The sequence below is a fragment of the Bos javanicus genome, chromosome 22 (assembly GCF_032452875.1).
Source record: "Bos javanicus breed banteng chromosome 22, ARS-OSU_banteng_1.0, whole genome shotgun sequence".
Classification (NCBI taxonomy): Eukaryota; Metazoa; Chordata; class Mammalia; order Artiodactyla; family Bovidae; genus Bos; species Bos javanicus.
In genome coordinates, this window is record NC_083889.1 from 13,097,646 (window position 1) to 13,125,442 (window position 27,797).

The 27,797-nt window shown below is 49.0% G+C and overlaps 1 protein-coding gene across 2 annotated transcripts in view; it reads left to right on the forward strand.

Moving 5' to 3' along the window:
• The window catches only part of MYRIP (myosin VIIA and Rab interacting protein), a 230,431-nt gene that overhangs the window by 156,744 nt on the left and 45,890 nt on the right, over nt 1-27,797 (forward strand). For both annotated transcript variants that reach the window (XM_061396028.1, XM_061396029.1), the window contains exons 6-10: nt 4,200-4,297; nt 4,518-4,598; nt 5,640-5,783; nt 12,625-12,772; nt 14,670-15,298. In XM_061396028.1, coding sequence (XP_061252012.1) covers nt 4,200-4,297; nt 4,518-4,598; nt 5,640-5,783; nt 12,625-12,772; nt 14,670-15,298 — 1,100 coding nt within the window. The remainder of the gene's footprint in view (nt 1-4,199; nt 4,298-4,517; nt 4,599-5,639; nt 5,784-12,624; nt 12,773-14,669; nt 15,299-27,797) is intronic.

A 27,797-nucleotide genomic window follows, 5' to 3' on the forward strand; every position in this document is an offset into this window, starting at 1 on the left:
TACCATTTATGGATTGACTTTGACTTTTTATACCAATATAATCGTTCCCTTAGAACAGAGATTAAAAGCAAAACAAACTTCTTCTAATTACAAATAAAACCTCCTCCAACACTGCAGCTCCTTCCCTCAAGTGCTGGGTTCTGTGGTGTGCCCCCCACAGCTTCTGCACTCACCCTGTTCTCTCCTTGGGCACTTTCTCATGAAGGTCTGGTCCTCTCTCATCCTTCCTGCTTGGATCTTCTCCCCGGGTTGACACGTGACTGTGGCGCACCTCCGTCTGAATGCCTAGCTCTCACTTCAGCCCCAGAGTTCTAGACTCAGAGTTCTGATGCTTGACCATCAGGAGCTGTAGCTCTGCCAGGGATCCTGAGTAGTTGTAGCCCCTCAGCGGTCCTAATCAAGCTCCTCAGCCAGTTAAGTCCACCATCAAGACTTAACCTTTCCCTCAATCCCTGTCCCCACTTCTACCCAGTCACCCAAGTTCTGTTTGCAATCCTGTTCTTTTCTTTCTATTCCAAGGTCTATGGCCTGAGTACCTTCTTGCCCTCAACATTCCTGTATAAATATTAATTTCAGTGACAATTTAAATCAGCCAGGGTTCTCCAGAGTAACAAAACCAATAAGATATGTACACATAACACACACGCACACATACAAAAGTTCATTTCAGGACTTGGGTCACACAGTGGTGGGGCCTGGCAAGCCCCAAATCTATCGAATAGGTCAGCAGGCTGGAAACTCTATTAGGAGTTGATCCTCAAGTGTTAAGGCGGGATTTCTTCTCTGGGAAACCTCTGTTTTTGCTCTTAAGGCCTTCCAAGTGATGAGATGGGACCTACTGATATTTTCAAGGGTAATATCCTTTACCTAAAGTCAACTACTGTAACCACAATGTGAACCACACCTAAGAAACCTTCATAGTAACACCTGGGTTAGTGTTTGATTTAACAGCTGATGCAAATGGCAGCCCACTGCAGTGTTCTTGCCTGGAGAATCCCAGGGATGGGGGAGCCTGGTGGGCTGCCGTCTATGAGGTCGCACAGAGTCGGACACGATTGAAGCGACTTAGCAGCAGCAGCAGCTATAGCTTTACCAAGTTGACACACAGAAGTAACCATCTCTCTCCCTAACTGGTCCTCTAAACTTCGGCCACTCTGCCTCTGCCCTCTTATCCTCCCTCCACACCCCACCAGTTATCTCTGAAACTGACGCGAGCCTTCACTTTCTGACCAAACATCTTCAGTGCTCCACTCCACCTCGTGCCAAAATCTTAAATGTGGCCTTTCTAACGTCTCCACACTCCTTCTTTCCAGGGCTCTATGGAAGCTGGTGACTGTCCCCATCACAGGATCGCCACACACTTCTTAGCTGTTACATATGTGTCTGATCAGAGAGTGTGGACTCAGCTGGGGTTTACTGGGGCATCACTGGGGCCCTCGGAGCCTGGTGCTGGGGAGGTCATGGTGCACTTTGAATCAACAAGAATTTGTAGGGCACCACTTCTGTGAAAAATACATTGCCTGGTATCTGAAAGAAGAGAGACGGGAGATACGGTGTCTATCTCCAGGGAGCACTGAGTGTGATGACAAATTTAATACTCTTCTGACAGAAACTCTGGGGAAACCATTGTCCTCACTCAGCCACACTGAGGGGTGCTGAACCCTAGGCATGTCTCTGCCAGGACTCACAGCCAGCCTGCGATGTCCTCATCACCTGCCTGGCTGGACGGCTTTGACTTTAACTGGGTTGGTTTGGGCTCCCCAGGTGGCGCTAGTGGTAAAGAACCCGCCTGCTAATGGAGGAGACGTAAGAGATGCTGGTTCAATCCCTGGGTTGGGAAGATGCCCAGGAGTTTAAGGGAATGGCAACCCACTCCAGTACTCTTGCCTGGAGAATCCCATGGACAAAGGAGCCTGGTGGGCTATAGTCTATGGGGTCACAAAGAGTGGGACACGACTGAAGTGACTTAGTATGCATAGCACATATGCTCGGGTTGGTTTGGGAGATTTATTATGTGTGCCAAATGCCACTTTCTGTCCACATGTGTGTCTTCAGGAGCCTAAGAAGCTTGAATTAAGTATTTTAATTTAGGGATTTATTAATTAATGAATTGATATATTTACACCTTATCTCATTCTACAAAGCATCCGAGGCAGCTTTCAGGAGATTTGCATGTGTTCAGTAATGCCTGACTAGCATATTATAGATGGAAACAGGAGGTTGAGAAGGGGAAGAGGAGACGTAGGCAACCAGCCGCTGCAGACCTCTGATCTTGTGCCTGATGTGAGTTGGGCTTCTGGGGTGAACTAAGAGGAATGATAGAAATTCTCACTTTCAAGTAAGAGGTAAAAATCTAGTACCTCCAGGAAGCAGAACTCTTCCAAGTACTTGACTCCAAAGAGAATTCTGTCACCTGTGGAAGTCCTTTGGCTTAAGGACACTTCCTCCTGTTTGTTGCCATATGCAAAAAATACATTCACTAGATATATGATAGCCTTAGTTTTAAAAATCATGTTAGTTTGTATCTATCTCATTTTTGTGGTTAAAAATCACAGGATTTGGAGACAGACTCCTGAATTCAAATCTCAGCTCTAAAATGTTATGTGGCAGCCTGGATGGTGCACGTATGGCTAAGTCCCTTTGCTGTTCATTGCAACACAACATTGTTAAGCCGAGATACGTGGTCTGTGGCCCAGCAAGTGGTTGAGCTGGGCAAGGTTGGCCAATGCTATTGATAACATCTATTTCTGCTTTATTGACTATGCCAAAGCCTTTGACTGTGTAGATCACAATAAACTGTGGAAAATTCTGAAAGAGATGGGAATACCAGACCACCTGACCTGCCTCTTGAGAAACCTATATGCAGATCAGGAAGCAACAGTTAGAACTGGACATGGAACAACAGACTGGTTCCAAATAGGAAAAGGAGTATGTCAAGGCTGTATATTGTCACCCTGCTTATTTAACTTCCATGCAAAGTACATCATGAGAAACTCTGGGCTGGAAGAAGCACAAGCTGGAATCAAGATTGCCGGAAGAAATACCAATAACCTCAGATATGCAGATGACACCATCCCTATGGCAAAAAGTGAAAAGGAACTAAAAAGCCTCTTGATGAAAGTGAAAGAGGAGAGTGAAAAAGTTGGCTTAAAGCTCTACATTCAGAAAACTAAGATCATGGCATCTGGTCCCATCACTTCATGGGAAATAGATGGGGAAACAGTGGAAACAGTGTCAGACTTTATAATTTTGGGTTCCAAAATCACTGCAGATGGTGATTGCAGCCATGAAATTAAGACCCTTACTCCTTGGAAGGAAAGTTATGTCCAACCTAGATAGTGTATTGAAAATCAGAGACATTACTTTGCCAACAAAGGTCCGTCTAGTCAAGGCTATGGTTTTTCCAGTGGTCATGTATGGATGCGAGAGTTGGACTGTGAAGAAAGCTGAACGCCAAAGAACTGATGCTTTTGAACTGTGGTGTTGGAGAAGACCCTTCAGAGTCCCTTGGACTGCAAGGAGATCCAACCAGTCCATTCTAAAGGAAATCAGTCCTGGGTGTTCTTTGGAAGGACTGATGCTGAAGCTGAAACTCCAATACTTTGGCCACCTCATGCGAAGAGTTGACTCATTGGAAAAGACCCTGATGCTGGGAGGGATTGGGGGCAGGAGGAGAAGGGGACAACAGAGGATGAGAAGGCTGGATGGCATCACTGACTCGATGGACATGAGTCTGAGTGAACTCCAGGAGTTGGTGATGGACAGAGAGGCCTGGTGTGCTACAATTCATGGGGTCGCAAGGAGTTGGACACAACTGAGCAATTGAACTGAACTGAACTGAACTGATTCATAGTATGGGCTTAGAATCTAAAAAATTCTTTTGTGGATTTTGTATTTGCATTAAACCATGAGCACAGCCCTTAGAAGATTTCACAGTTTTCCTGCCTATCATTACAAATGATACAGTACATGCACAAAATAAAGCATAATCTTTATCCGAGAAGGTAGATGAAGAACTGCTGTATTAAGTCCCTTTGTCCGTCGTCTTTGAGCCACTTTGTATGTTTGGGGCTGTCCTTAGTGCCAGGCACAAGAGGACTATGGCCTAGCCTCGTCCTAGTCAGCTCATGACTCTGACACAAGGACCTTTCACTTGTCCTTGCCTTTTAGAAGTGGTCTCTGTTCTGTTTCCTGTCCAGGACACAGCATGATGGACACATTGGCTGTCGCCCTACGGGTGGCTGAAGAGGCCATCGAGGAAGCCATCTCCAAAGCAGAAGCCTATGGGGACAGTCTGGTATGCCCCCCACCCCCCACAATGTCTGTCTGGAAGGTGGTGCGGGTGGGGTCCTGGCTGCCAAGAGAAAGCGCAGCTTGTGGGGACACCATCATCATATAACCATCCTTGAACTGAGCCCATCCTCCCCCTGCATTTGTGGTCAGGACTCCCAAGAAATCGATTGCCAAGTCCCCCAAACACACCCACAGCTCACACCCTTCCCTTCTTCCCTCTGCAGGACAAGCAGAATGAGGCCAGTTACCTGCGGGACCACAAGGAGGAGCTGACCGAGGAGCTGGCCACAACCATCCTGCAGAAGGTAGGCGCGCCCTGGCAACCACACGGCTGCAGTGGGCCACCTGGTCCAGACCAGGGCCTTCGGTGAGCGGAAGAGCCGCCGAGGGTACCGCTGTTGTCTTGGGCATCGTTTGTCTTGTTCCTTCTCACTTTTGCCCTTGTACTCCGGGGCTAAGGCAGAGGGGTTGCATTGCACTGCGACAAATAAGCAGTGTGAACGTGCTTGCCCTTAGGGATTGAGCTAGTGGGTGAGGAGCCAGGACCTTGGCCCAGAGACCTCTGTACAAATGGACTTATTAAATCTAAGTGACCGTGCCCAACATAGCAAGCGGTGCAGACAAGCTGAAGCCTTCCTTCGTGACACTTGGTATATGCCCCCTCCTTAGGGCTTTCAGACCCTTCCTAAAGTCAGGGTGTACAGCCGGAGACTCTGGGTTTGAGATCCAGCTCCACTGTTGATGAGCTGTGTGTCCTTAACTGATGCTGAGATCAACTCTGCATCTATAAAAGAGGGGGAGTTATAGTAGGTAGCTTTTAGAGTTATTCTGAGAATTCAATGACATAAAGCATATATGGTGTCAAGCAGAAGGCATACATGATGTCAAGCGACCCCAGGGACTGCAGCCGGCAAGTCTCCTCCGTCCATGGAACTCTCTAGCCAAGAACATTGGAGTGGCTTTCTATTTTCCTCTCCAGCGGATCTTCCCGACCCAGGGATTGAACCTGCCCTCCTGCACTGCAGGCAAATTGTTTACCATCTGAGCCACCAGGGAAGCCCTTGTACTACATGGTGTCAAGCACAGAGACTGGCACACAGTAGGCCCTTAATAGAAAAGGTTGTCAGCATCATAAGAGGACTACTTTTAAACTGTAAAGTGCTGTAGAATGTTCAAAGCTTTGGTTGTGCTGTTTTATCACAAGGCGGGTCTGAAACTGGCTGGTATTCCGTTGAAGCTAAGCTCTTCCGTGGCTAAAAATTTCCCAGAGATGATCCCCATTACACCACATAGCGCTGGAAGTCTCTCCAATAATGTGTGCCCTTTGTCACCTGCCTCCTCCCCAGATCATAAGGAAACAGAAGAGCAAAAGTGAGCAGCGCGCGGAAGACGAGCCGGAGTGGCCGCAGCCCCAGAGCTGTGGTGCAGAGGCAGCTGACGCGGGGACCACAGCCGCCCCGGGAGGCCCCCAGGCTTCCACCACCTTCTGGGTGAGCCCCTATGCCATCCCGGCCCACCCCTACAGGGGCCCTGCTGCGTGCAGCTCAGAACCGTTCTCCCCATAGAAATGGGGCCGCCATGCCTAACATCTGTAGTGAGCACATGTGCCCGCCAGACAGCGTGGATTGGGGGCCAGGAGGCCTGTTCTGTTACACGTGGAGGTGGGTTTTTACACAGAGACCAATTTAGGAAAAATAACACTGTCAACAAGCTTTTTACAATTCATTCTGAAAAGAGCTGCACTGAGTCCCGTGGGGAGAATGGCTTTCTCAGGGCCGTGTGTGTTCTCACAACCTGAGCACTTGCTGTACGGAAACCGAGGACTGTGAGAGAGTGACCGCTGCCTTCTGAGGCCGCAGCAGCCCGTGGGTGGGGCATCAGGATGTGGGCAGACCTTTTTGTTCCTTCTCCCCAGTCACGAAGCACAGCGTCCATCCAGTGACCCAAGGGTCTGGGCCCGTCGCGGCTGGGGAGGGTCCCCAAGCCCGTAAAGTCCTTCGGTGTGTGTTCCTCCTTCCCCAGCGAGGGCGCGTGTGGGGCAGAGGATAGAGGCTGGGTCCTGGGGGTGGAGATTCAGCAAGAAAAGAAGCAGGGCTGGCCGGCAGGGCTTGTGCTCCGTCAGCTGCAGGGACCCAAGTCATAGCATGGGGGAGAGGATGGGGCAACACACAGGGGCAATTTAAAACTGGAAAGGCAGGATAAAGGAGAATGAAATCATGCCATCTGCAGCAGTGGGGATGGTGGGGTGGGGGGCGGTGGGCACAGGCTGGGGGCTGAAGGGTGACCCTTTCGTGGCATCTTGAGGAGGGACCCTGAGCTGCAGACCCTGGAGGGCCCTGAGCCACTGGCCTCCCGGCAGTGCTCCCACCTGAGCCACTGGCCTCCCGGCAGTGCTCCCTCCTGAGCCACGAGCCTCCCGGCAGTGCTCCCTCCTGAGCCACGGGCCTCCCGGCAGTGCTCCCTCCTGTGTCCTCAGTCCTCCACGGATGTGGATGCTGTGGCTCCAGGGGTAACTGCAGAACCCCGTAACACTGTAGGACTCGGTCCTTGGGCTTAACTGCAAAACCCAAACTTAATCCATCCCCAGTCAGACAGGATTTCTCATCTGTTCTCTTGAAAGAAAATTCAGTGTGATCGTCCCTCTTTTTAATTTCCTCTCTGATTGTGTGGCTCTCCGCCAGGAAGGGGGTCAGTGCAGTCTTGATTTTCAAAGCCTTAAGATGCAATATCCTAACAGGCACCAGGGCGGGGGTTATCATTCATTTAGTGCCGGTCTCCCTGGGCACCTGTATGTAAAAAGTCATCTCTGTATTCATATGGTGGTCCTAGTGATAACAATGATGAGAGCAGAGGCTGGGCATGCAGCATGCCCAGCGACTGAGCTGTGTCTCTGTCTAACTTTCTCTGTCTCTTCTCCATCCTTTTCTATTTTCTTCAGCCATTTCTCTTTGTGTTTGTCATTTTCCTCCCTCACATTTTGCTCTCTCCTTTAATGACTATAGGGCAGACCTGAAGTATTTTTCATGACTGTTATAATTATTGGATTGAATTTAATGGCTGTGCCTGACCCCAGAAATACAAAGCAATGTCTCAGCTGTTATTCATTCGAATATCGTTGACCCCTTTGCCCACAAACCCTTGCTACTAAAAACTTTCACTCTGTTCACCCCTGATGTGGGCTCCTTGAGAGCAGAGACTATTTTGAAGCCCCAGGGAGTCTGCCCTGTTGGTGATGATGATAATCATTGCAGTCATAGCAACCATATACCATCGCAAGAGATACAGGGAGGGCAGGATGCTGCTGCCCACTCAGGGGACCAGTGACTGCAGAGGAAGCTTTAACAAAAGTAACTGATGATCACCCTGCAAGTTTTGTCTAAAGCTTCAGAACCAGCTGGATTGGATGGCACATCCTGCTGGGTTGAGGTTTGATAGACAGGAGTGCGTCGTCCCCAGGCTTTCAGGAAAGGGTGTCAGGCACAGCACCAAGAGGGCACAGCAGAGCATCACCTTGGAGCCAGACAGGCCCAAGGTCAAGCCCTGCCTCTGCCCCTCACCAACCATGTTCGTGGGCAAGTGGTCCAAGCTGCTGCAGGTCACTCATGTGTCCCCAGTCGGACAGAGTGAGGGGATGGAGGTGTGGCCCTGGCTCAGTGGCGGAGCGTAATAAAGGCTGTTATTTTGACGGATGCTTACTGAGTGCACTCTGTGTGCTTGGCACGGCACTGATCCCTGAGGCTTAGAATGAAAGTGAAAGTGTTAGTCGTTCAGTCGTGTCCAACTCTGTGTGACCCCATGGACTGTAGCCCACCAGGCTCCTCTGTCCTTGGAATTCTCCAGGTAAGAATACTGGAGTGGGTTGCCATTTCCTCCTCCAGGGGATCTTCCCGATCCAGGGATCAAACCCGAGTCTCCAGCACTGCAGGTGAATTATTTACCTTCTGAGCCACCAGGGAAGCCCAGGAGGAGGAGCTGGCATGGACCCCTTACCCAACATACTACACTTTCATGCCCCAAGAGTTAAGAGGTGGGGCCGATTTGAAGTTCTCAGTCCATCTTTGCAAGGCCTCCTGGACCCGTGGACTCCACCCACCACGCCCAGCCTCCCAGCATAGATGTGCAGACACTGTAACTCAGGCCTGCCCTTGCTGACATCGCCAGCCTTGTTTCTTCCATGGACCCTAGGGTGGGTAAGAGGAAGGAAAACAGACGCCGTGGGTGGGAGTGAAAGGATGGGCACAGGGTGCCCAGCCAGGATAATAAAGCAAATAAATTAACCGAGTGATCCCATCACTTTCCTCTAGGTTGATCCAACTGGCAAGTAAAAGTGTCGTGGTGGCGCCATCTTCTGGGCCATATGTTTATTGCAATGAACTTGTGGCAAAACTGGGTCTAGGTCTCAGAACTGGAGCTTTTCCAACCTGGCTGGAGACAGCAGACCAGCAGCGTCCTGAGATGCGCTGGAGGCAGCTCTCTAGGGATTTTCGTGATTGTCAGGGTGTAGTTTTTTTCCCTAGTGTGAAACAATGGCTTGCCTGAAATAGATTATGAAAGCCTGGCATCCTTAACTCATGAAAAACATAGATCTCATCTTCCCTGTTGGGACCAGAGAAGGACGTTTCCTGTTTTGATCTTGGCTTTTGTAAGTAAGGGAGCATTTTTGTCCTATAGAAGTGGAACCCAGCCACCTCTTACTGACACACACAATCAGAAATAAAATACTGTTTGAGCCACTGCAAAATGAAACACTATCATTTCCTCTCTCTTTTAAACATGTATTTTGTGATTTATAGTGTGAAGTTTGAAGATAGAAAAAGAAAGGCCAGGGTATAGAAAACAGCTCAGGGGAGGCTACAGGAATAACTGCGCCTGGCAACAGGCCATCAGCGCCTTAGAGTCAGGCCGTGTTATAATCCTACAAAATCAGGCACAAACGTGGGACTGAGGGTCACACCCAGAAGACCGTTTTCAAGGAGCTCACAGTCCGTGGAAGAGACGACAAGTTGGAATATGACTGGAGCAGAGACAGGAAGATCTGTGTGATTACATGGAAGGTGGGGGGGGTCTTGCCAGTCCAAGGTGGGAGGCATGTCAAGGGTATGTCCCTCTGGGACTTCCCTGGTAGTCCAGTGGCTAAGACTCCACGCTCCCCGTGCAGGGTACAGGGTTCGATCCCTGGCCAGGGATTTAGATCCTACATGCCCCAACTAAGACATGGCACAGTCAGATTTTAAAAAGAAGGGTGTATCCCCCTGAATAGATGGCAGTTTGACATGGAAGGACTTTTTGCTTCATTTTTAATAACTTCACCTGCCAACAGACTGTCAGCCTTGATCTCTCCTCTATGATCGCCACTCATCATCTGTCAAGGATTTCCCAAAATTATAGATGGCTCCCGAATACCCAGCCCCAAGAAAACCTTTGTTGTTGTCAAGTATCAGAGCTGTTCAGGGCACCAGAGACAGGATCAGTGCTTGCCATGCCCTGGGAATAATGGAACTGACACTGGGCCAAAAACCACTTGATGAGTGTGTTAGGCTGGCTCTCCTCCAAGTAAGACCTTCCTGTCCATGATATAAGTGAGGATGACGGGGGGCTTCTTCTTTGTTTCTCTTGCTCCCCAGTGTCATCCAAGAAGTTAGTAAGATCATTACCATCAACAGGCATTTCTAAAAACCTACCCTGTGGCCTGCCTCGAGTTATTCACTCCACAGTAAACATTCACTGATTCCCAATTCTGAAGGCAATGGCAACCCACTGCAGTACTCTTGCCTGGAAAATCCCATGGGCGGAGGAGCCTGGTAGGCTGCAGTCCATGGGGTCGCTAAGAGTCGGACACGACTGAGAGACTTCACTTTCACTTTTCACTTTCATGCACTGGAGAAGGAAATGGCAACCTACCCCAGTGTTCTTGTCTGGAGAATCCCAGGGACAGGGGAGCCTGGTGGGCTGCCATCTCTGGGGTCACACAGAGTTGGACACGACTGAAGCGACTTAGCAGCAGTGCTAGGAGCTATCACCATTAACTGTCCTTTAACTGCCCTCAGTTGCTTGCAGTCTAGTGGGGACCCCAGCAGAAAAACAGATGTTGCAATACAGTGTCATATAACACAGTATTAAAGCAGCAGGACTCTCAGCCCAGCTTGAGGAACGGGGTTTCAAACCACAGGCCACGGCCTGTTTGAACTGAATGCACACAGAATCTTACCTGATCAATAAGAGGGGGAGAGTTCCTCCACGCCTGGGCTGCTTTAACCTGTGACTGCTGCATCGAATGGCAGACCTGGAGGCCCGTGGTACTCTGTTCTGTAATCAGAGAGGAGTCAGGTCGTGACTCTTGGCACACAGCTTAAAGGGCTCTGTATTTGTTCTGCAAATGCATCTTCCTCCTGGATCAGCCTCAAGGTCTTATGAGGGGAAGTAGAAGAGGCTTCCTACGGCTCTTTCTGGGCCAGAACTGTCTGTACCACCCTCTCCACCCTCTCCAGCAGAGTGTGCAGATGCGCGGTATGAGGCCATGGGCCCCGGGCTGGCCTGTGATTACGGGGATACTGGGCCCCAGTCCTCAGCCCTCTTTTCTCAGACTGTTAGCCATCCTTCTGGGTGAGGCTACAGAGTGCACTGTCCTCTCCCCAAACCCTAGTCATGATGCTCAGTTTTTTCACCCGGATATCCCTCAGCTGGTGTTTGCTATTCTCCTTTGTTATTCTCAAACGGGTTTTTAAAGCTCCCGCTTAGTATTCGTTTACTGTGCGCAGAGCAAAATTGTGTGTGTGTGTGTGCGCGCGTGTGCGTGTGTGTGTGTGTGCGTGTGCGTGTGTGTGTGCGCGTGCGCGTGTGCGTGTGTGTGTGTGTGCGTGCGTGCGTGTGCACTTAGTTGCTCACTCAGTCGTGTCCGACTCTTTGCGACCCCATGGACTGCAGCCCACCAGGCTCCTCTGTCCATGGAATTTCCCAGGCAAGAATACTGGAGTGGGGTGCCATTCCCTTCTCCAGGGGATCCTCCCGACCCAAAGATCAAATCCGCGTCTCCTGCATTGGCACTGCGCCACCTGGGAAGCTAGAGCAAAGATTAGGTTTCTGCTTCTCAGGAAATTAAGTCACTCAGTCAAGGTGTTGCACCAGAAGTAATCTTGGATCCCAGGTACTGATGAGTCCCCAGTCCAGCCTCAGCTGCCTGGGGGCCCTGCCCACAACTCTCCAAACGCGCTCCCCGTTTGTCTCCTACTCTCAGCATCTGTGGCGGGAGAGGAGGAAAGCCCATTCGTTTCTCCCGAGGACAGAAGGCACTAGGCTTGTTAGTATTGATGTTGGCCAGCAGGTGGCGCCAAACTGCCTAAGGCCGGAGTCAGAGATACTGCTTTGCTTCACATCACAGTCAGAGATGCTTTCTGTGGCTTGGCCCTTTCCTTCCTCCGTTTCACCCATATAAAAAGAGCAAAGTAAATCCCCAAGAGAAGAGAATTCTCTCATTAAATGACAATGGAAAAAATTGGTCTCTTTCTGTTTGATGAAATTCCCTGTATAGAACATCTGAGCTACAAATTCTAGAAATTACATTTGTAACATACAGAAATGATACAGTTCTAACATGTTTCTTGTCAGTCCTTTCTACCACTTGTCCTTAGGTTAGAGTTTATTTTAACTAAATGGGAATGTGCTGCAAAGTCTCTGGGACTGTGGGCTGACCATCTTGGTTCACTTACCTATCACAGCACTTACACTGTACTACAGTTTTCTACTTACACTGCTGAAACGCTCAGGTTTGGAGGTCTCTGAAGGGAATATGCTTTTATTTTCATCACACACAATTGGCCCTGAGAAATCTCAGCTGGAAGAATGGGTAAGTAGGAGCGTTGTAAGAACCAGCTCTGTTGGATTCTGCTACATCTCTGATGCTTTCTGGGAGGCCTGGCCACTTGCAGTGGAATAAATGGGGAACCATTTGTGCCATTATATGGCACGATGTAGCATCCCTGGTAGCTGAGATGGTAAAGAATCTGCCTACAATGCAGGAGACCTGGGTTCAACCCCTGGGTCAGAAAGATCCCCTTGAGAAGGACCTGGCTACCCACTCCAGTATTCTTGCCTGGAGAATTCCATGTACAGAGAAGCCTGGCGGGCTACAGTCCATGGGATTGTAGACAGACACAGCTGAGCAGCTAATACTTTCACAGCAGGATGTACTGATTTGAAGCTTCTGAATCTCGAGAAAAGCCATTACCATCAGCTGTGTCATCTCCATGCGGTGGGGTGCCTGCGGATCGGAAGGCAGTCCCCCTGGGAACTGTGCCTGATGAGGTCACCCCTTCCCCTCTTTTCTTTGCACAGCGGTCGCAGTCTGCATTCTCACTCAGCAGAGAAGATGCCCTGAGGACCCCTTCGCTGGAGGCTGCATCAAGGGAGCCAAGGGAGCAGCACCCGAGGGAGGAGGAGGCGTTGCCCAGCTGGAAGAGCGTGGACAGGCTGGACCAGACAAGTAACTGTTCTGCAGGGTTCAGAAATGCTGCTGGGAGGCTGCTTGGCTGTCGTGAGGTTGCTCAGCCCCTCCTACCATCAGTTTGAGTGGGGGTGTGCCCATCTGGGACAGCCTGGCCACCAAGTCACAGGGTCTCTCACTCAGCACACTGTATATAAGGTGGGCATGTTTCCCATGTGGGCAGTTTGCTTGCTGAGACCTGTGAGACAGTGGGCAGGTGGGTTCAGATCACTTGGCTGCACAGCCCCACTTCAGCTGCCTGTTCTGTGTGGACTAGGAGCCGGTGTCGTAGGCCAGGAACACCAGGGCTTCCCAGAGAGCTCAGTTGGTAAAGAATCCACCTGCAATGCAAGAGACCCCAGTTCAATTCCTGGGTCGGGAAGATCCCCTGGAGTTGGGATAGGCTACTCACTCCAGTATTCTTGGATTTCCCTGGTGGCTCAGCTGGAAAAGAATCCACCTGCAATGCGGGAAATCTGGGTTCTATCCCTGGGTTGGGAAGATCCCCTGGAGAAGGGAAAGGCTACCCACTCCAGTATTCTGGCCTGGAGAATTCTATGGACTGTATAGTCCATGGAGTCACAATGAGTCGGACACGACTGAACAACTTTCACTTTCACAGGAACACCAATCCAAACTAGCAGGGCATTCATTTCAGCGTCCAAGATACCACAGCTAATGTGGTCCCCAGACCCAAGCATCAGGACTCTTCAGCTACTCATGTTAACAAATGTCTCCACAGCAAACAAATAACAAAGCAAGAGCATTTCAAAATTTAGACTAAGAAATGGACAGACTTAGGAGGTTTGATAAGCACTTCTAGCAGACAGTCCATTTCACAAAACAGTTCCTGCTGGGTTATGAGCATTCCAAATAAATTCGTGAAGGATCTTGGTTTTCAAAACATGTTTTGTGCATAAATTTCTCTAAACTAAGGCACCTACTTGTAATTTTATCATTGCATAGAAACAAAAACTTAGCTTGACAACACCACACACAAAAAAAGATTTCATACGCAGCTCAAAACTCCATGCACCCTTCAGGATGAAGACTTAAAGAACAGAAAGCACTTGCGTAGAAAACAGCTGGTTTTTCTGAGGACCGCTCGGCCCTTGACATGCTAAGCTGTCCAGACTAACTCCAGAAGTCTTGAAAGATGTCTGATCTGTTTCACAGGAAGCAGGTTACTCCTTGGGGGCACTGCTCCATCTCAGCAGAGCAGAAATGTAGAACAGAGGAGGTACAGAGGTCATCCCAGAAGGTTAATGTCCATGGACTAGTTTCAGAGGTTCTGTTTATGCCTCAGGGAAAGGGCCAGGTCTGGAGCCTGTTGGTCCATGGCTGAGGTCAACTGTAGGGACGCTGAGTAAACCCACCTTCAGTCTTGACAGTGTCTTTGACAAATTCGTATCCCCCCGGACACTTTCTGACTTCCCAGACCTTGACTGAGCATCTGCTGTTTACACCACGTGTGCTCAGTGCGGGGAAATAACGGTCTGAGGACAGTCCCTGCTCTTGAGTTTCTCAGTGTGAGTTGGAGGTGGGTTTACTCAGCCCACAGCATCCCTACAGTTGACTTCCCAGCCTCTGCTCTTTCCTCCGCACGAGCTGTCTTCGGGACAGTGCAGGATGACTGAGACCCAGCCCCTGCCGCAGGGCCCCTCTCACCAGGCAGGAGGGCCCAGCCCTCTGCATGGTCAGCCAGAAGCCAGGATGGATACTGGAGTGAACCAGAAAGGCTATCACAGCAACTCAGGGAAGGAGGAGCCCACTCTGGGCGGGGAGACCAGAAAGAGCTCTAGGAAGAGGGGGGCAGAGGAGGAGGGCTGTCTGAGGGGCCCCTCGCTCTGAGGCGCTGACAGTCCCTCTCTGGCTTCTCTCTCCCTCCTGCCCACAGTGGTGGCCCCAGTTCTACAGAGCCCCGATGGGAACTGGATGGCCCTGAAGGATGGGGCTCTGCCCCCAGCCCGCCTGCTGGCCAAACCTAAGAGCGGCGCGTTTCAGGCCCTGGAGGCGGCCTCCAGCGTGGCGTCCGCCTACGATGAGCTGGGCTCCGACAGCGAGGAGGACTTTGACTGGAGGGAGGCCTTGAGCACGCTGTGCCTGCAGCCCCGGGCTCTGCCCGGGGAACCCCAGACTCAGCCCACACAGGCTCCAGGATCAGACCAAGGCCCCTCTGCCTCCTCTGGGCCCTCACCCAACCCCGAGGCCATGTGGTCCGACTCAGAGACCTCCTCGGTGGGCTCATCCCGAGAAGCTGGGCACCGGGCCAGGCTGTCTTGGTTGCAGAGGAAGGCCCCCTGGAACCCTGCAGCCGAGAAGATGCGCCTACAGGGAGAACTGGATGTGAACTTCAACCTTCAGGCAGCTGGCAGGGAGACCTCAGACAGCAGCGAGCCTGAGGAGGCCCCCCACGCCGCAGATCGGAGGGCCAGAAGGTGGAGGAGGGCCCGGGGGTGCTCCGAGGAGCTAAGCAAGGAATTGCCTTCCCCCAGCGGCCATCCCCCAGAGCTGGACACACATCAGGTAATAAAGCAGGGTGCACATAAGCACCCACTCATTTTTAAGTAGGCTGTGCCCCTCTCCAAGCAAGAGTGGCATGGACAGTCCTGGATTCTGAATCCACACACCCAGGTTCTTATCTTGGTTTTGCTGCTGACACAGGTCACAACTCTCGGAGGTGTACCCTCCTCTCTGGAGATGAGAGCTTAGAGTTCAAAGTGGGCTTGCAAAGTGTGGCCCCCAGATCAGCAGCAACCATAGCACCTAGGAACTTACTAGAAATGCAGATCCTTGGGCCCTGCCCCAGAGCTGCTGAACCCAACATTCTGGGGATGGAGCCCAAGCTGTCTTGGTGATTCTGCTGTGTGTTAAAGTCTGAGGGCCCCTGGCATGGAGTTAGGGGATGGGGTCTAGAATCAGCCTGGCCATGTTCAAATCCAGCAGTGTGACTTTGGACAAGGCATCTTCTTAGGTCTCAGTTTCCTCATCTGTCAAATGGGGATAATATTAGAACCCACTTCAGAGGATGGTTGTGATGAGTGGATAAGATAACTTTGTAAAGAGCTGAGCTGTCTCCTAGAACACAAACAAGGGCACAGGCAGTGCTGTTTTGATCTCATAACTGAGGGCGCAGTTTACTAACATCTGTGATTCTTGGTTCCCATCACAAGCTATCTCGAGAGTCCTCAGTGCCTCCTCCCTCATGGTTTAGCTCATGAACCCCCTTAGAGAATCTGATTAAAGCTACAGAATCTCTCCCTAGAAAAACACTCCTCTATGCACTCTCTCGGAGAAGGCGATGGCACCCCACTCCAGTACTCTTGCCTGGAAAATCCCATGGATGGAGGAACCTGGTGGGCTGCAGTCCATGGGGTCGCTAAGAGTCAGACACGACTGAGCAACTTCACTTTCACCTTTCATTTTCATGCATTGGAGAAGGAAATGGCAACCCACTCCAGTGTTCTTGCCTAGAGTATCCCAGGGATGGTGGAGCCTGGCGGGCTGCCGTCTATGGGGTTGCACAGAGTCGGACACGACTGAAGCAACTTAGCAGCAGCAGCAGCAAGCACTCTCTCTCTCTCTCTTTTTACTTACAGTGTCAGGTAGTTCGTGGACCCGCATCCAGATTAACTTGCTATTCCCTGGAAACACCCCGCTCACCCCCAGCTCTGGGTCTATGAACATGCTGTGACCTTGCCCTCACCTCTCCCTGGCCATCCATGGTGGTCTCTTCCACAGTGATCACCATGGACTGAGTATTAAACTCTGTGATGCCAACGGGGGCCTTCCCACAGCAATGTTTTCTAAAGTGACGCCAGTGAAGCCTGGAAAGTTCAAATGCCCTTTTGAACTGTTTGAAACTGCGAGCCTGTGGAAGAGCTAGTCAGGTTGCCTCTGTCTTCTGTAGGCACATCATCACTGCCACTCACATTACACAGGTCATAGGTCACATTACTATTGTGACATTTTATGCCCCTAGGGAAACCACACCCACTCTCTGAACATCATTGCGTCTCCCACAGTGCCCAGCTACCGTGCCCTGCATTCTCAGTTGGGGTTCCACAAAAAGCAGGTCTGGAATTAAAAATTTGGTTGTAGATTTTGAGAGAAGCAATCCCAGGAAACCCAAGAGTGAAACCAAGAAATGAGAAAGGCCGGTGAGGATACAACATAGGCCACTGGGGCTCCATCCCACCGGGGACCTGTGGAGAAGCCAAGTGGGTCACAGCTCAGAATTCTGCCCCTAGAAGATGGGCAGCAGTTACCCAGTCTCCTATCTCCCACTGGTAGAGAGAGGTCCCATCCAGGGTGGGCCTAAACTTTATACACAGGTTTGCATGAATGGTGCCTGAGAAATCCCTCAGATGGAGAGAGACTAGATCTGAGGTGGAAAACCATCAGTGGGTCAGAAACTGTCCCCCATGGCTGTGGGCAACTCATGTGGGTCCAGGGGGATACAGCCCAGGACATCACCAGCATCTGCTACAGTAAATGTATCAGCTTCTATGAATGTCAGCCAGGTCCCCGATCCTGGGGCCCCCTTTAAGGTAGTCGTGACCTCAGAGGACTTCAGGTCACAGGATTTAGCATCAATGCTACCTGATCTGCTAATATATTACTTAGAAATTTGGTCTAGGCTCTCACTTTCTGCTCTGTAAAATAAGATCATTACAAATCTGCCATGTGAGTTTGTCGTGATCGTAAATGAAAAATTTATAAAATTCTGTTCAACTGTGATTCAGTATCATCTAGCTCAAGTGGAGACAGTTTTCCAGGGACTCTGGGTGACTTGCCTCAAGGGATATTCTTGGGGGTTGTCTGCGTGATTGAAATGCAAGTATAAAATGCCACCTATCCATCATCACTAGGTGCCTGAAGTTCCCTATTTATTCTAAGATGACTTGTAAGTTGTCTTCTGCTGATGAGTCTTAGGAGGCATCAACAGGGAGAAGGCGAGGGCCAGCAGAAAGGACCCAGGACCGAGGCTATCTGCCTCCCTGGCAGTGTCCTCTCCTCCCCACTAGGTGGCGATGGCATTGAACTTCTGGGGACCTCAAAACCCTGGCCCTCCTCTCCATCCTCCCTTCTGTTTAATTTCCTAGGGCAGTTCTCCCCTCAAAAAAGAAAAGGTATATAAATGTATATCTTTAACTATTTGTGTACTTATAAGGGCTTTCCAGATGGCATGGTGATAAAGAACCCTCCTGCTAATGCAGGAGACACACGAGACGCAGGTTCGGTCCCTGAGTTGGGGAGCTCCCCTGGAAGAGGGCATGGCAACCCACTCCAGTATTCTTGCCTGGAGAATCCCCATGGACAGAGGAGCCTGGCGGGCTACAGTCCACGGGGTCGCAAAGAGTCAGACACGACTGCAGTGACTTAGTACGCACACACGCATACTTATATGTATATATGCAAATATATAAATAACATAGACGTTATTAAAACATACAGATATAGTCGGGCTTCCCTGGTAGCTCAGTCAGTAAAGAATCTGCCTGCAGTGCAGGAGACCCCGGTTCGATCCCTGGGTTGGGAGGATCCCCTGGAGAAGGAAATGGCAAACCACTCCAGTATTCTTGCCTAGAAAATCCCATGGAAAGAGAAGTCTGGCGGGCAATAGTACATGGGATTCCAAGAATCGGATACAACTTAGTGACTAAACCACCACAGATGTAGTCTGCTTGACCACAACCCTACACCCCTGCTCTCTCCCACCAATGACTACAGCTGTATTTGTGCATCATATATGTATAGCACATTTAGAAATAGTATTCTGTAAATGTACCTGTGTTTCAGCAAAATTGGCATGCTACTCCCTCTATTCTTCCACCCCTTCTTCCTAACAGTAAGTGATGGAGAGGTCACAGCACACAGATCTCAGCATCCCAGTGGTCCCCAGGGGGGAAGTATGGGAGTGGGAGCCATTTGCCCAGGATGCAAGCAATATGCAGGCATTGCCTGATGAGAATTTTAAAACAATAATAAATCAGATCCAAGTCAGGCTTTTTATTATCCCCTTGCACCAGGCACAGGACTTTACCAGTGTCGCTCCAAACATCCAACTCCCTCAGTTCCCCAGTGTTCCAGGAGGGGAGGGACCCACAGTCAATAGTTCCTGTACCGATGGACATTCAGGGCTTTTCCAGTGTTTGGGGTTTTAAACAATACCGCAGAAAGTACCAGTGTGCAAACCTCTTTCTACAAGTACAGGAGTAAACGTGCTGACTTGAGGCATAAATGGATCTTTAATTTTAATGAGTACTCCCCAAATTAAACTCTCCAAACTTCCCAGCAGCCTGCGTAGCCACACGCTGTGGGGCACATTTTCTCATGCTGTCAACAGTGCTTGGTGTTGTCAGTCTGTTACATTGTTGCCAACTTTATGTGAGGAAAAAAATATATTTCTTTTTAGTTGACATAGTTACTACTGAAATTGAATATTTTTCCCTATATTTACAGCTATTTGCATTTTTTTCCTCTGTGAAAGACACATTTATATGTTCCTTCTATTATTTTGTCAGACTTTGTCTTCTTGATTTTTAGTAATTTATTTTCGAATTACACTGTAGATCTTACTTCTTTGATGGCTACACACTGAAAATACTCTCCCCGGGTCTATCACTTTCACCTTAACTTTAAGTATATTTTACATGCAAAACATTTTGTTACTAATAACTTATCAGTTATTTTCATTTCCTTTAAATTTTGTGTCTTGTTTGAGAAAGTTTTAAATCGCCAAGGTTTTAAGAATGTTTTCCTGTTCTTTTCTAATACTTTATAGATTTGAATTTTGCATTTAGCTCTTCAGTCCATCTGTACTTTACTTTTGGGGATAATGGGAGGTAAGTGCTTCTCTGGTGGCTCAGTGGTAAAGAGTCTGCCTGCAATGCAGGAGACTCAAGAAATGCGGATTTGATCCCTGGGTTGGGAAGATTCCAACATGGAAGTGTCATGTTGGAATGTCACAACATGTCAACCCACTCCAGTATTTTTGCCTAAAAAATCCCAGAGGAGCCTGGCAGGCTATAGTCCAAAGGGTCGCAAAAGAGTCAGACAGGACTTAGCAACTAAGCACAGCACGCACACAGCATGAGGTAAGATCATTGTTGTCATCAAATCATTATTGAATAATTAAACTTATATCTGCAGGAAACTATGAGCAGTTTTCTGAGTCATGGAAGCCATATTAGAATCATAAATCCATTCCTTAAAAGATGCTGCTCCTGGAGCTGAGATCCCTCCTCATGGAGAGAACACAGAATAAACACAGCCCCCTCCATGAACTGCTTCAAATGACACACACTTTGGAGGCCGCTTCTCACAGTGCCACTCAGTGTGCGCCAGTACATGACTCTAGGGACAGCCCAGTCAGCTTGGGCCTACGAGGGGCCAAAATAACCTGACCTCTACCGGTCCGAGCTGCTCCTGGATCGGGTTGTGAGATCTGTCAAGGAGTGGATGGCTGCCTCCCCCAGGCTCTGGTCCATGAGTGCTGTACAGCTCTGAATTCAAAGAGAGGCACTCTGCGATGTCTTGCAAGACCACGCAAGGTGGTTGTGGAGTGACAACACCCCCCACACCTGCGAACAGTGAGCCACCTGTCGGATCCACCTACATCTGAGGTGTGTTAAGAGAACACTCCCAAGCAAGGCCTTCAGTCTAATTCAAACTCTTTCTGAATTCCCTCCAATGCACAGACTAAAGGGTGAGAGTCCCCCTTCTCCACCCCAATTCCTCACCGTTGATTTTCATAGCTTGTTAGCATGGAACCTTCCTTTACATGAAAACTTAAAGAGCTGCTCTGAGATAAGGCTGCTGGTTCCTCATGCCTCTCACTCCCACCTCCACGGCAGCCTCCGCAAGTACAGATCGTAACTTGGAAACAGTTGAGAGCATGTATGATCAAATACCCCCTGCACAGAAGAAAAATCTTAGACAACGACCTGTCAAGTGATTCCCCTTGTTAGTGAGAATTTCTGGGTGCCTCCATGACTAGCTGGCTGCAGAGAACAAGTCTAGAAAGCAATGAGATATTTACTGTACATAACAGTTTTTCTTTAACATTCTTGTGTCATAGGCCCTGATGAATTATTAAGTTTTCTCCCCAGTGGGGAAGAGAAATGTGCATGAATACAAGTGCTCAGAGCTTTACATTTTTAACCAGGACTCTGTTGGATATTAAGGAAATGACAACCCACTCCAGTATTCTTGCCTGTAGAATCCCACGGACAGAGGAGCCTGGTGGGCTACAGTCCATACGGTCACAAAGACTTGGACACAACTGAGGGACTTAGGATGGATGGGCCCAAAATGATGACTTTTGTTTTGCTGTAGTTAAATTGTGGCCCTACTTTGGGCGGATATTAAATAGTGGGACTACCTGTCAGTTAAAGCCTTTACTTCCTGTGGCAGTAAAGGCGTGTTCACCCCATGAGGGAAATGTTGGGCTCTCTCTAGAGTAGGGATTGCTTTCCAGGTGGCTCAGTGGTAAAGAATCTGCCTGCCAATGCAGGAAACACAGGTTCTATCCCTGGGTCGGGAAGATCCCCTGGAGGAGGGCGTGGCAACCCACTCCAGTGTTCTTGCCTGGAGAATCCCATGGACAGAGGAGCCTGGAGGGCTATAGTCTATGGGGTCACAAAGAGTCAGACATGATGAGTGACTAAGTAACAACATTACAGCAGGGACTGGAACCCAGCCCACTCACAGCAGGTAGCAGGTCGTTGGCAATGAAAAGAAGGAGATCGGGAACAGCCCTCAGCCCCACTATCCCAGCCCCTGACCTAAAGTTCAGCACATGATTCTTTAGGAGCCTCTTTGTGCCCCTTCTAAGATTCTGACCCTCATGCTGGCACTACAGTCCAGGTACTGAATCACTATCAAAATCCAAGGATCATGTGACTGAATCTACACCCAGTTCCAATGCTGAGTCCAGAGAGAGAGAAAAAAAAAGATGAAGTTCACTGTTAATGCTGCTTCCTTCCTAAAAGATGTTTCCACAAAGTGACAGGCCAACTGTAGTCAGTATGAAAATAACTGTGACTTAAATGCGTATTCCTCATATAAATACTGACCTGAGAAGTCCAGGCTAATGGTTTTCTGGGTATTTTGCACAGATTGCCATAATTCCAGAAATGGCTGCTGTTTCAACAAATGGCGTAGTTAATTCTGCCAGACAGGAGATTCCAGAGGGAAAACAGACCAGGGGCACAGCCCACCCATCAGAGGGATTTGGGCTCTGAAAGAGGGATCTGCGTCCCAGATTTCATTGAGGTTTCCTGGTGCCTCAGACGGTAAAGAATCCGCCTGTAATGCAGGAGGCCCGGGTTCAATCCCTGCATCTGAAAAATCTCCTGGAGGAGGAAAAGATGACCCACTCCAGTATTCTTGCCTGGAGAATCCCATGGACAGAGGAGCCTGGTGGGCTACAGTCCATGGGGTCACACAGAGACAGACACGACTGGATGACTAGTACTTGCACTTTTCTTGTTTATTTTTAAGTCAATTTTATAATACGAAGGACTCAGAGAACAGCTTGGGAATCACACCAGGACAACCGACCTGTAACTATAAAAGTTAAAATTGAGCCTTCCAGCTGACATCCAGGTGTTGAGCTCCCATAACCCCCTTCACCAGACTGGTCCCCAAGGCCCAGGCCCCCCTGTGCAGCTCCACTGGCCCAACTCAGACCCTTGCACTGGGAGGCGTGCTCCTCAAGGCAGGCAGATGTATTTCAGCATTAAATCTGATAAAATTCCAGGTTCCACCTTCCCATTTCCACCCTGTTAAGCTGACCAAGGATTTGACGTATATTTTTGTAGGTATGACTGTTCTTACCACACCGATTATTTTTAAAAATGCCTTATTCACCAGAGTACAGCATGTGAATACATCTAGTTTGGGGTTAACATCAATACATCGGGAGAGGATAAACCTCCACCTGAAGGCACCAGAGACAGAGCTTTCCCAGGCCCGCAGAAGAAACGGGACATCGGTGGAGTCGGCCAGCCCCAGGCTCTTTCTGCTCTTCTCGACTTCGGGATCACTGTGTATGCCAAGGGATTTGCACATAGAACCATGGCCATTTGCTGTGTAAAGAGTGTCTAGGGTTAGTTAGCCTTTTGGGGCTTTCCTCTGTAGTCGACTGAAATAATACCTAAAAGCAAGCTGCCGAAATTCTGATTTTTAGGTCAGGATCAGAATCTTTCATCACTGGGGCTGACGAGGGCCACCAGGACACCCGGGTATATTCAGAGGTCTGACGTGTGACCTCTGAGAGTAATCCTTTAGTGGGCCTCCTTTGGAGAGGATGGAGGAGACTAGAGGCTCCCACCGCCCCACCTCGAGTGGCCTGATGGTTGGAAGGCGAGCTCTGGGAAAGCAATGTGAGGACTGGGGTTGTCCAGCCTGGAAGACGTTGACTTTCCTCCCTTAAAACATGCAGAGAACCTGGATGATGGTGGTGATGAGGCTGAGGTGGAGAAAAGCTGCTCTGAATTAAAGCAGGCAGGATTCCAAGGTCTATAAAGACAGACCACCAGGCTGACTGAAGCAAAGGGGGACTGAGAAAATCTGAGTACCCATTGCCAGCATGCCGCTAGAAAAAGGATCTCCTCACCCCTTTATAATTTCCCCTTGTGAAAGAAGAGGTTTCCTTTGCATCTCGGGTTCTTCCCCTGTTCTGCGGTTCTGCAATCTGGTCTCCCTCCAAGGAGTGTGGTTTAGTGTGGAGCTTCTAGCTTTATCTTGGAAGAATGCAAAGAGCTTGGCCTTTAGGGTCAGGCCATCTTCAGCTCAGCCACACTGTAGCCACATGACCTTGGACAGCCTACTCATGTTAGTGTCCTCAGGGATACAGAGGGGACGACTGGGCCTCTTGAATGAGATTCTGTGTGTGCAGCACCCGGAGCAGTGTTCACCCACACCACACGGCCATGCTCAGCCACAGGAACCCTGCAGTTCCTTCCTCCACCCTTCATGTCCCCATCGCCTCTATTTATGTCTACCTTTGTATTTCTCAATCTTGGGAATTCATGGATTACCCAAGAATTTTCAGACGGTATCCGGTTTGAGAATGGCTGCATTAAAACTTAAATACTGTCAATGTAAGAGACCTGTTAGCACCACCAGAAGCATAAATCAAACAAAGGAATGGCAATCCCCTGGCAGCACTCAGTGGCAAGGTGGTTGCCCTGTAACCCACAATGTGCTTTTTTTAGGGTATCAATGAAACAAAAACGAAAAATTAAAGATTAGTATAAAGGACTTGGAAGAACTGATGCTTTTGAACTGTGGTGTTGGAGAAGACTCTTGAGAGTCCCTTGGACTGCAAGGAGATCCAACCAGTCCATTCTGAAGGAGATCAGCCCTGGGATTTCTTTGGAAGGAATGACACTAAAGCTGAAACTCCAGTACTTTGGCCACCTCATGCGAAGAGTTGACTCATTGGAAAAGACTCTGATGCTGGGAGGGATTGGGGGCAGGAGGAGAAGGGGACGACAGAGGATGAGATGGCTGGATGGCATCACCGACTCGATGGATGTGAGTCTGAGTGAATTCCGGGAGTTGGTGATGGACAGGGAGGACTGGTGTGCTGCAATTCATGGGGTCGCAAAGAGTCGGACATGACTGAGCAACTGAACTGAACTGATAAAGAACTTGCAGAGAATCTGCAAGTTCTGCAGATTATAAAGAACTGATAAAGAACCACAGAGAATCTCTTGGAAAAGAAGATATGTTAGTTTATCTGAATGAGTATTCTGTCATCAGGTATTTAAACTTTTACCATACAATTGTACTCATTTCACATGCTAGCAAGGTAATGCTCAAAATCTTTCAAGCTAGGCTTAGTACATAAACCGAGAACTTCTAGATGAACAAGCTGGGTTTGGAAGAGGCCGAGGAACCAGAGATCAAATTGCAAACATTCATTGGATAATAGAGAAAGCAAGGGAGTTCCAGAGAAACATCTACTTCTGCTTCACTGACTACACTCTGACTGTGTGGATCACAACAAACTGTGGAGAATTCTTAAAGAGATGAGAGTACCAGACCACCTTACCTGTCTCCTGAGAAACCAGTATGCAGGTCAAGAAGCAAGAGTTAGAACCAGACATAGAACAGCTGACTCATTCAAAATTGGGAAAGGAGTACAACAAGGCTGTCTATTGTCACCCTGCTTATTTAATTTGTATGCAGAGAACATCATGAGAAATGCCGGGCTGGATGAATCACAAGCTGGAATCAAGATTTCCAGGAGAAATATCAATAATCTCAGATATGAAGATGATACCATCTAATGGCAGAAAGTGAAGGGGAACTAAAGAGCCTCTTGATGAGGGTGAAAGAGGAGAGTGAAAAGATGGCTTGAAACTCAACATTCAAAACACGAAGATCATGGCATCTGGTCCCATCAGTTCATGGCAAATAGAAGGGGAAAAAATGGAAGCAGTGACAGATTTTGTTTTCTTGGGCTCCAAAATCACTGGGGACAGTGACTACAGCCACGAAATTAAAAGACGCTTGCTCCTTGGAAGAAAAGCTATGACTAACCTAGACAGAATATTAAAAAGCAGAGACATCAATTTTTCCAACAAAGTTCCATATAGGCAAAGCTATGGTTTTCCCAGTAGTCATGTACGAAGGTGAGTTGGACCATAAAGAGGGATGAGCGCTGAAGAATTGATGCTTTTAAATTGTGGTGCTGAACAAGACTCTTGAAACTCCCTTGGACTGCAAGGAGATCAAACCAGTGATCAAATATTAAAGGAAATCAGTCCCAAATATTTATTGGAAGGACTGATGCTGAAGCTGAAACTCTAGTACTTTGGCCACTTAATATGAAGAGCCAACTCACTGGAAAAGACGCTGATGCAGGGGAAAGCTGACAGCAAAAGGAGAAAGGGGTGGCAGAGGATTAGATAACATCACCAACTCAATGGACATAAATTTGAGCCAACTCTGGAAGATAGTGGAGGACAGAGGAACCTGGCTATAGTCCATGAGGTCGAAAAGAGTCAGACACGACTTAGCAACTGAACAACAATAACATCATCCTTATTTAGCCAGAATCACCACATTAGGCAGAGAAGGCAATGGCACCCCACTCCAGTACTCTTGCCTGGAAAATCCCATGGACAGCGGAGCCTGGTAGGCTGCAGTCTATGGGGTCATGAAGAGTCAGACACAACTGAAGCAACTTAGCAGCAACAGCAGCCACATTAGGGGCTTCTCAGGTGGTTCAGTGGTAAAGAATCCACCTGCCAATGCAGGATTCTTGGGTTTGATCCCGGGTCGGGAAGATCTCCTGGAGAAGAGAATGGCTACCCACTCCAGTATTCTTGCCTGGAGAATCCCATGGACGGAGGAGCCTGGTGGGCTACAGAGCATGAGGTCACAAAGAGTCAGACACAGCTGAGCATGTACGCACACACTCCACACACTAAATAGAAATGTGCAAAGAAAAGGCAACTTTTTTTCCTTAAATTTCCTCATCAGTCTCCCCACTCTGAAGAGCCAGGAATGTAAAACCAGCCAATCCAACAGACGCTTACTTAGCCGCTTGCAACTTTCTGTTTAAAACTGTATTTTTAAAGTAAATAACCAGTCATCCAACCCCTCCACTTTCTCTAGCTTCACCATCTTGGGTTGTGAGGGGCCTTCTGGCGTCCTCTGAGAGCCTAGCAGTGTTCCTGGTTCCTGCAGATCTCTCAGTGATGGGGCCCCTGTTCATCAAGTCATCCTCTGCACTGGCCCCCAGCCTGGGCATCCCGCCAGTGTCTAAGGCTCCGCCCCTGTGTGCTCAGTTAGAACCCTGGATCTCTCCCTCAGGCCCCACCTCGGCTCTCACTTTCATCCACTTCCAACCCTGTCGTGCAGCTCCTGGTCAGCTACCTCATTTCTACTCTAGGGAGCTCCTGGGTGCTTACCTTCCAGGAACACCCAAGATCTTCCATGAGCCAGCTTCTGAGTGCCCTTGGTGCCACCAGCAGCCTGGGAAGACCCAAGAGCCCAGAGATACTTGACAGGTAAAGCTCACTCCTTAGACAGACGCCTGCTGTGCTGTGCCAGGTTGCTTCATTTGTGTCCGACTCTGTGAGCCCATGGAGTGTAGCCTGCCAGACTCCTCTGTCCATGGGATTCTCCAGGCAAGAATACTGGAGTGGGTTGCCATGCCCTCCTCCAGGGGATCTTCCCAACCCTGGGATCAAACCCTCATCTCTTAGGTATCCTACATTGGCAGGTGGGTTCTTTACCACTAGCTCCACCTGGCAGACGCTTACTCCTCTGCAGTCTGACCCAGGCCTGTTTTCTCCACACCCTGAAGCTCCCCATGCTCTCCACCTCTGAGCCTTATTCCTCTAACTGTGCCAAGCAGCTTCATGCATCCTGGGTCTTAACCGTCCTGCTGCTTCCTCACCAACAATGCCTATCCCATGTCAACATATTAAAATGCTCCTCATCTCTCAAGAACCTGCTCAGAGACCATTCTTCCTGTGGAGCTCCCCCCAAGTCCTAAGACCATAGGCCTCCTTCTCAAGCATCCTGGGGGCATCGGCCACCTTTCATGAGGTCCTCACCATTGATTCTTATTCAGGGCCAGAAAAAAAAAAATCACCATCCAAGGGACCCTGTTTATCAGTCCGGTGATTTTTTTCTTCACTTCTATCATCTGTCTCCTTTTAATTGCCTTTATATAAACAGCTCCCTTTTAAGCATCTGTCCAATTATAAACTGAATCAAGCGAATTTGAAACATGAACTTCATAAAGAATCTGCCACACCTTTTTAGCAGAACAGGATGGTCTAGATTCTTGTTGCGAAATGTTGTGTGATGAAGCCATTCCTGTCGAATGACAAACTGAATGAAAACACCATCTTTTCTCTTATCCTGATAGATGCATTGTTTACTCATTGATTCTTTGTTTACTCATCGATTCTTTGTTTACTTATTGATTCTTGGGTTTGAGAAAATTCACTTAGGCCACTGTCATCTGAAGACTCTTGGTCTGAGATTTTAC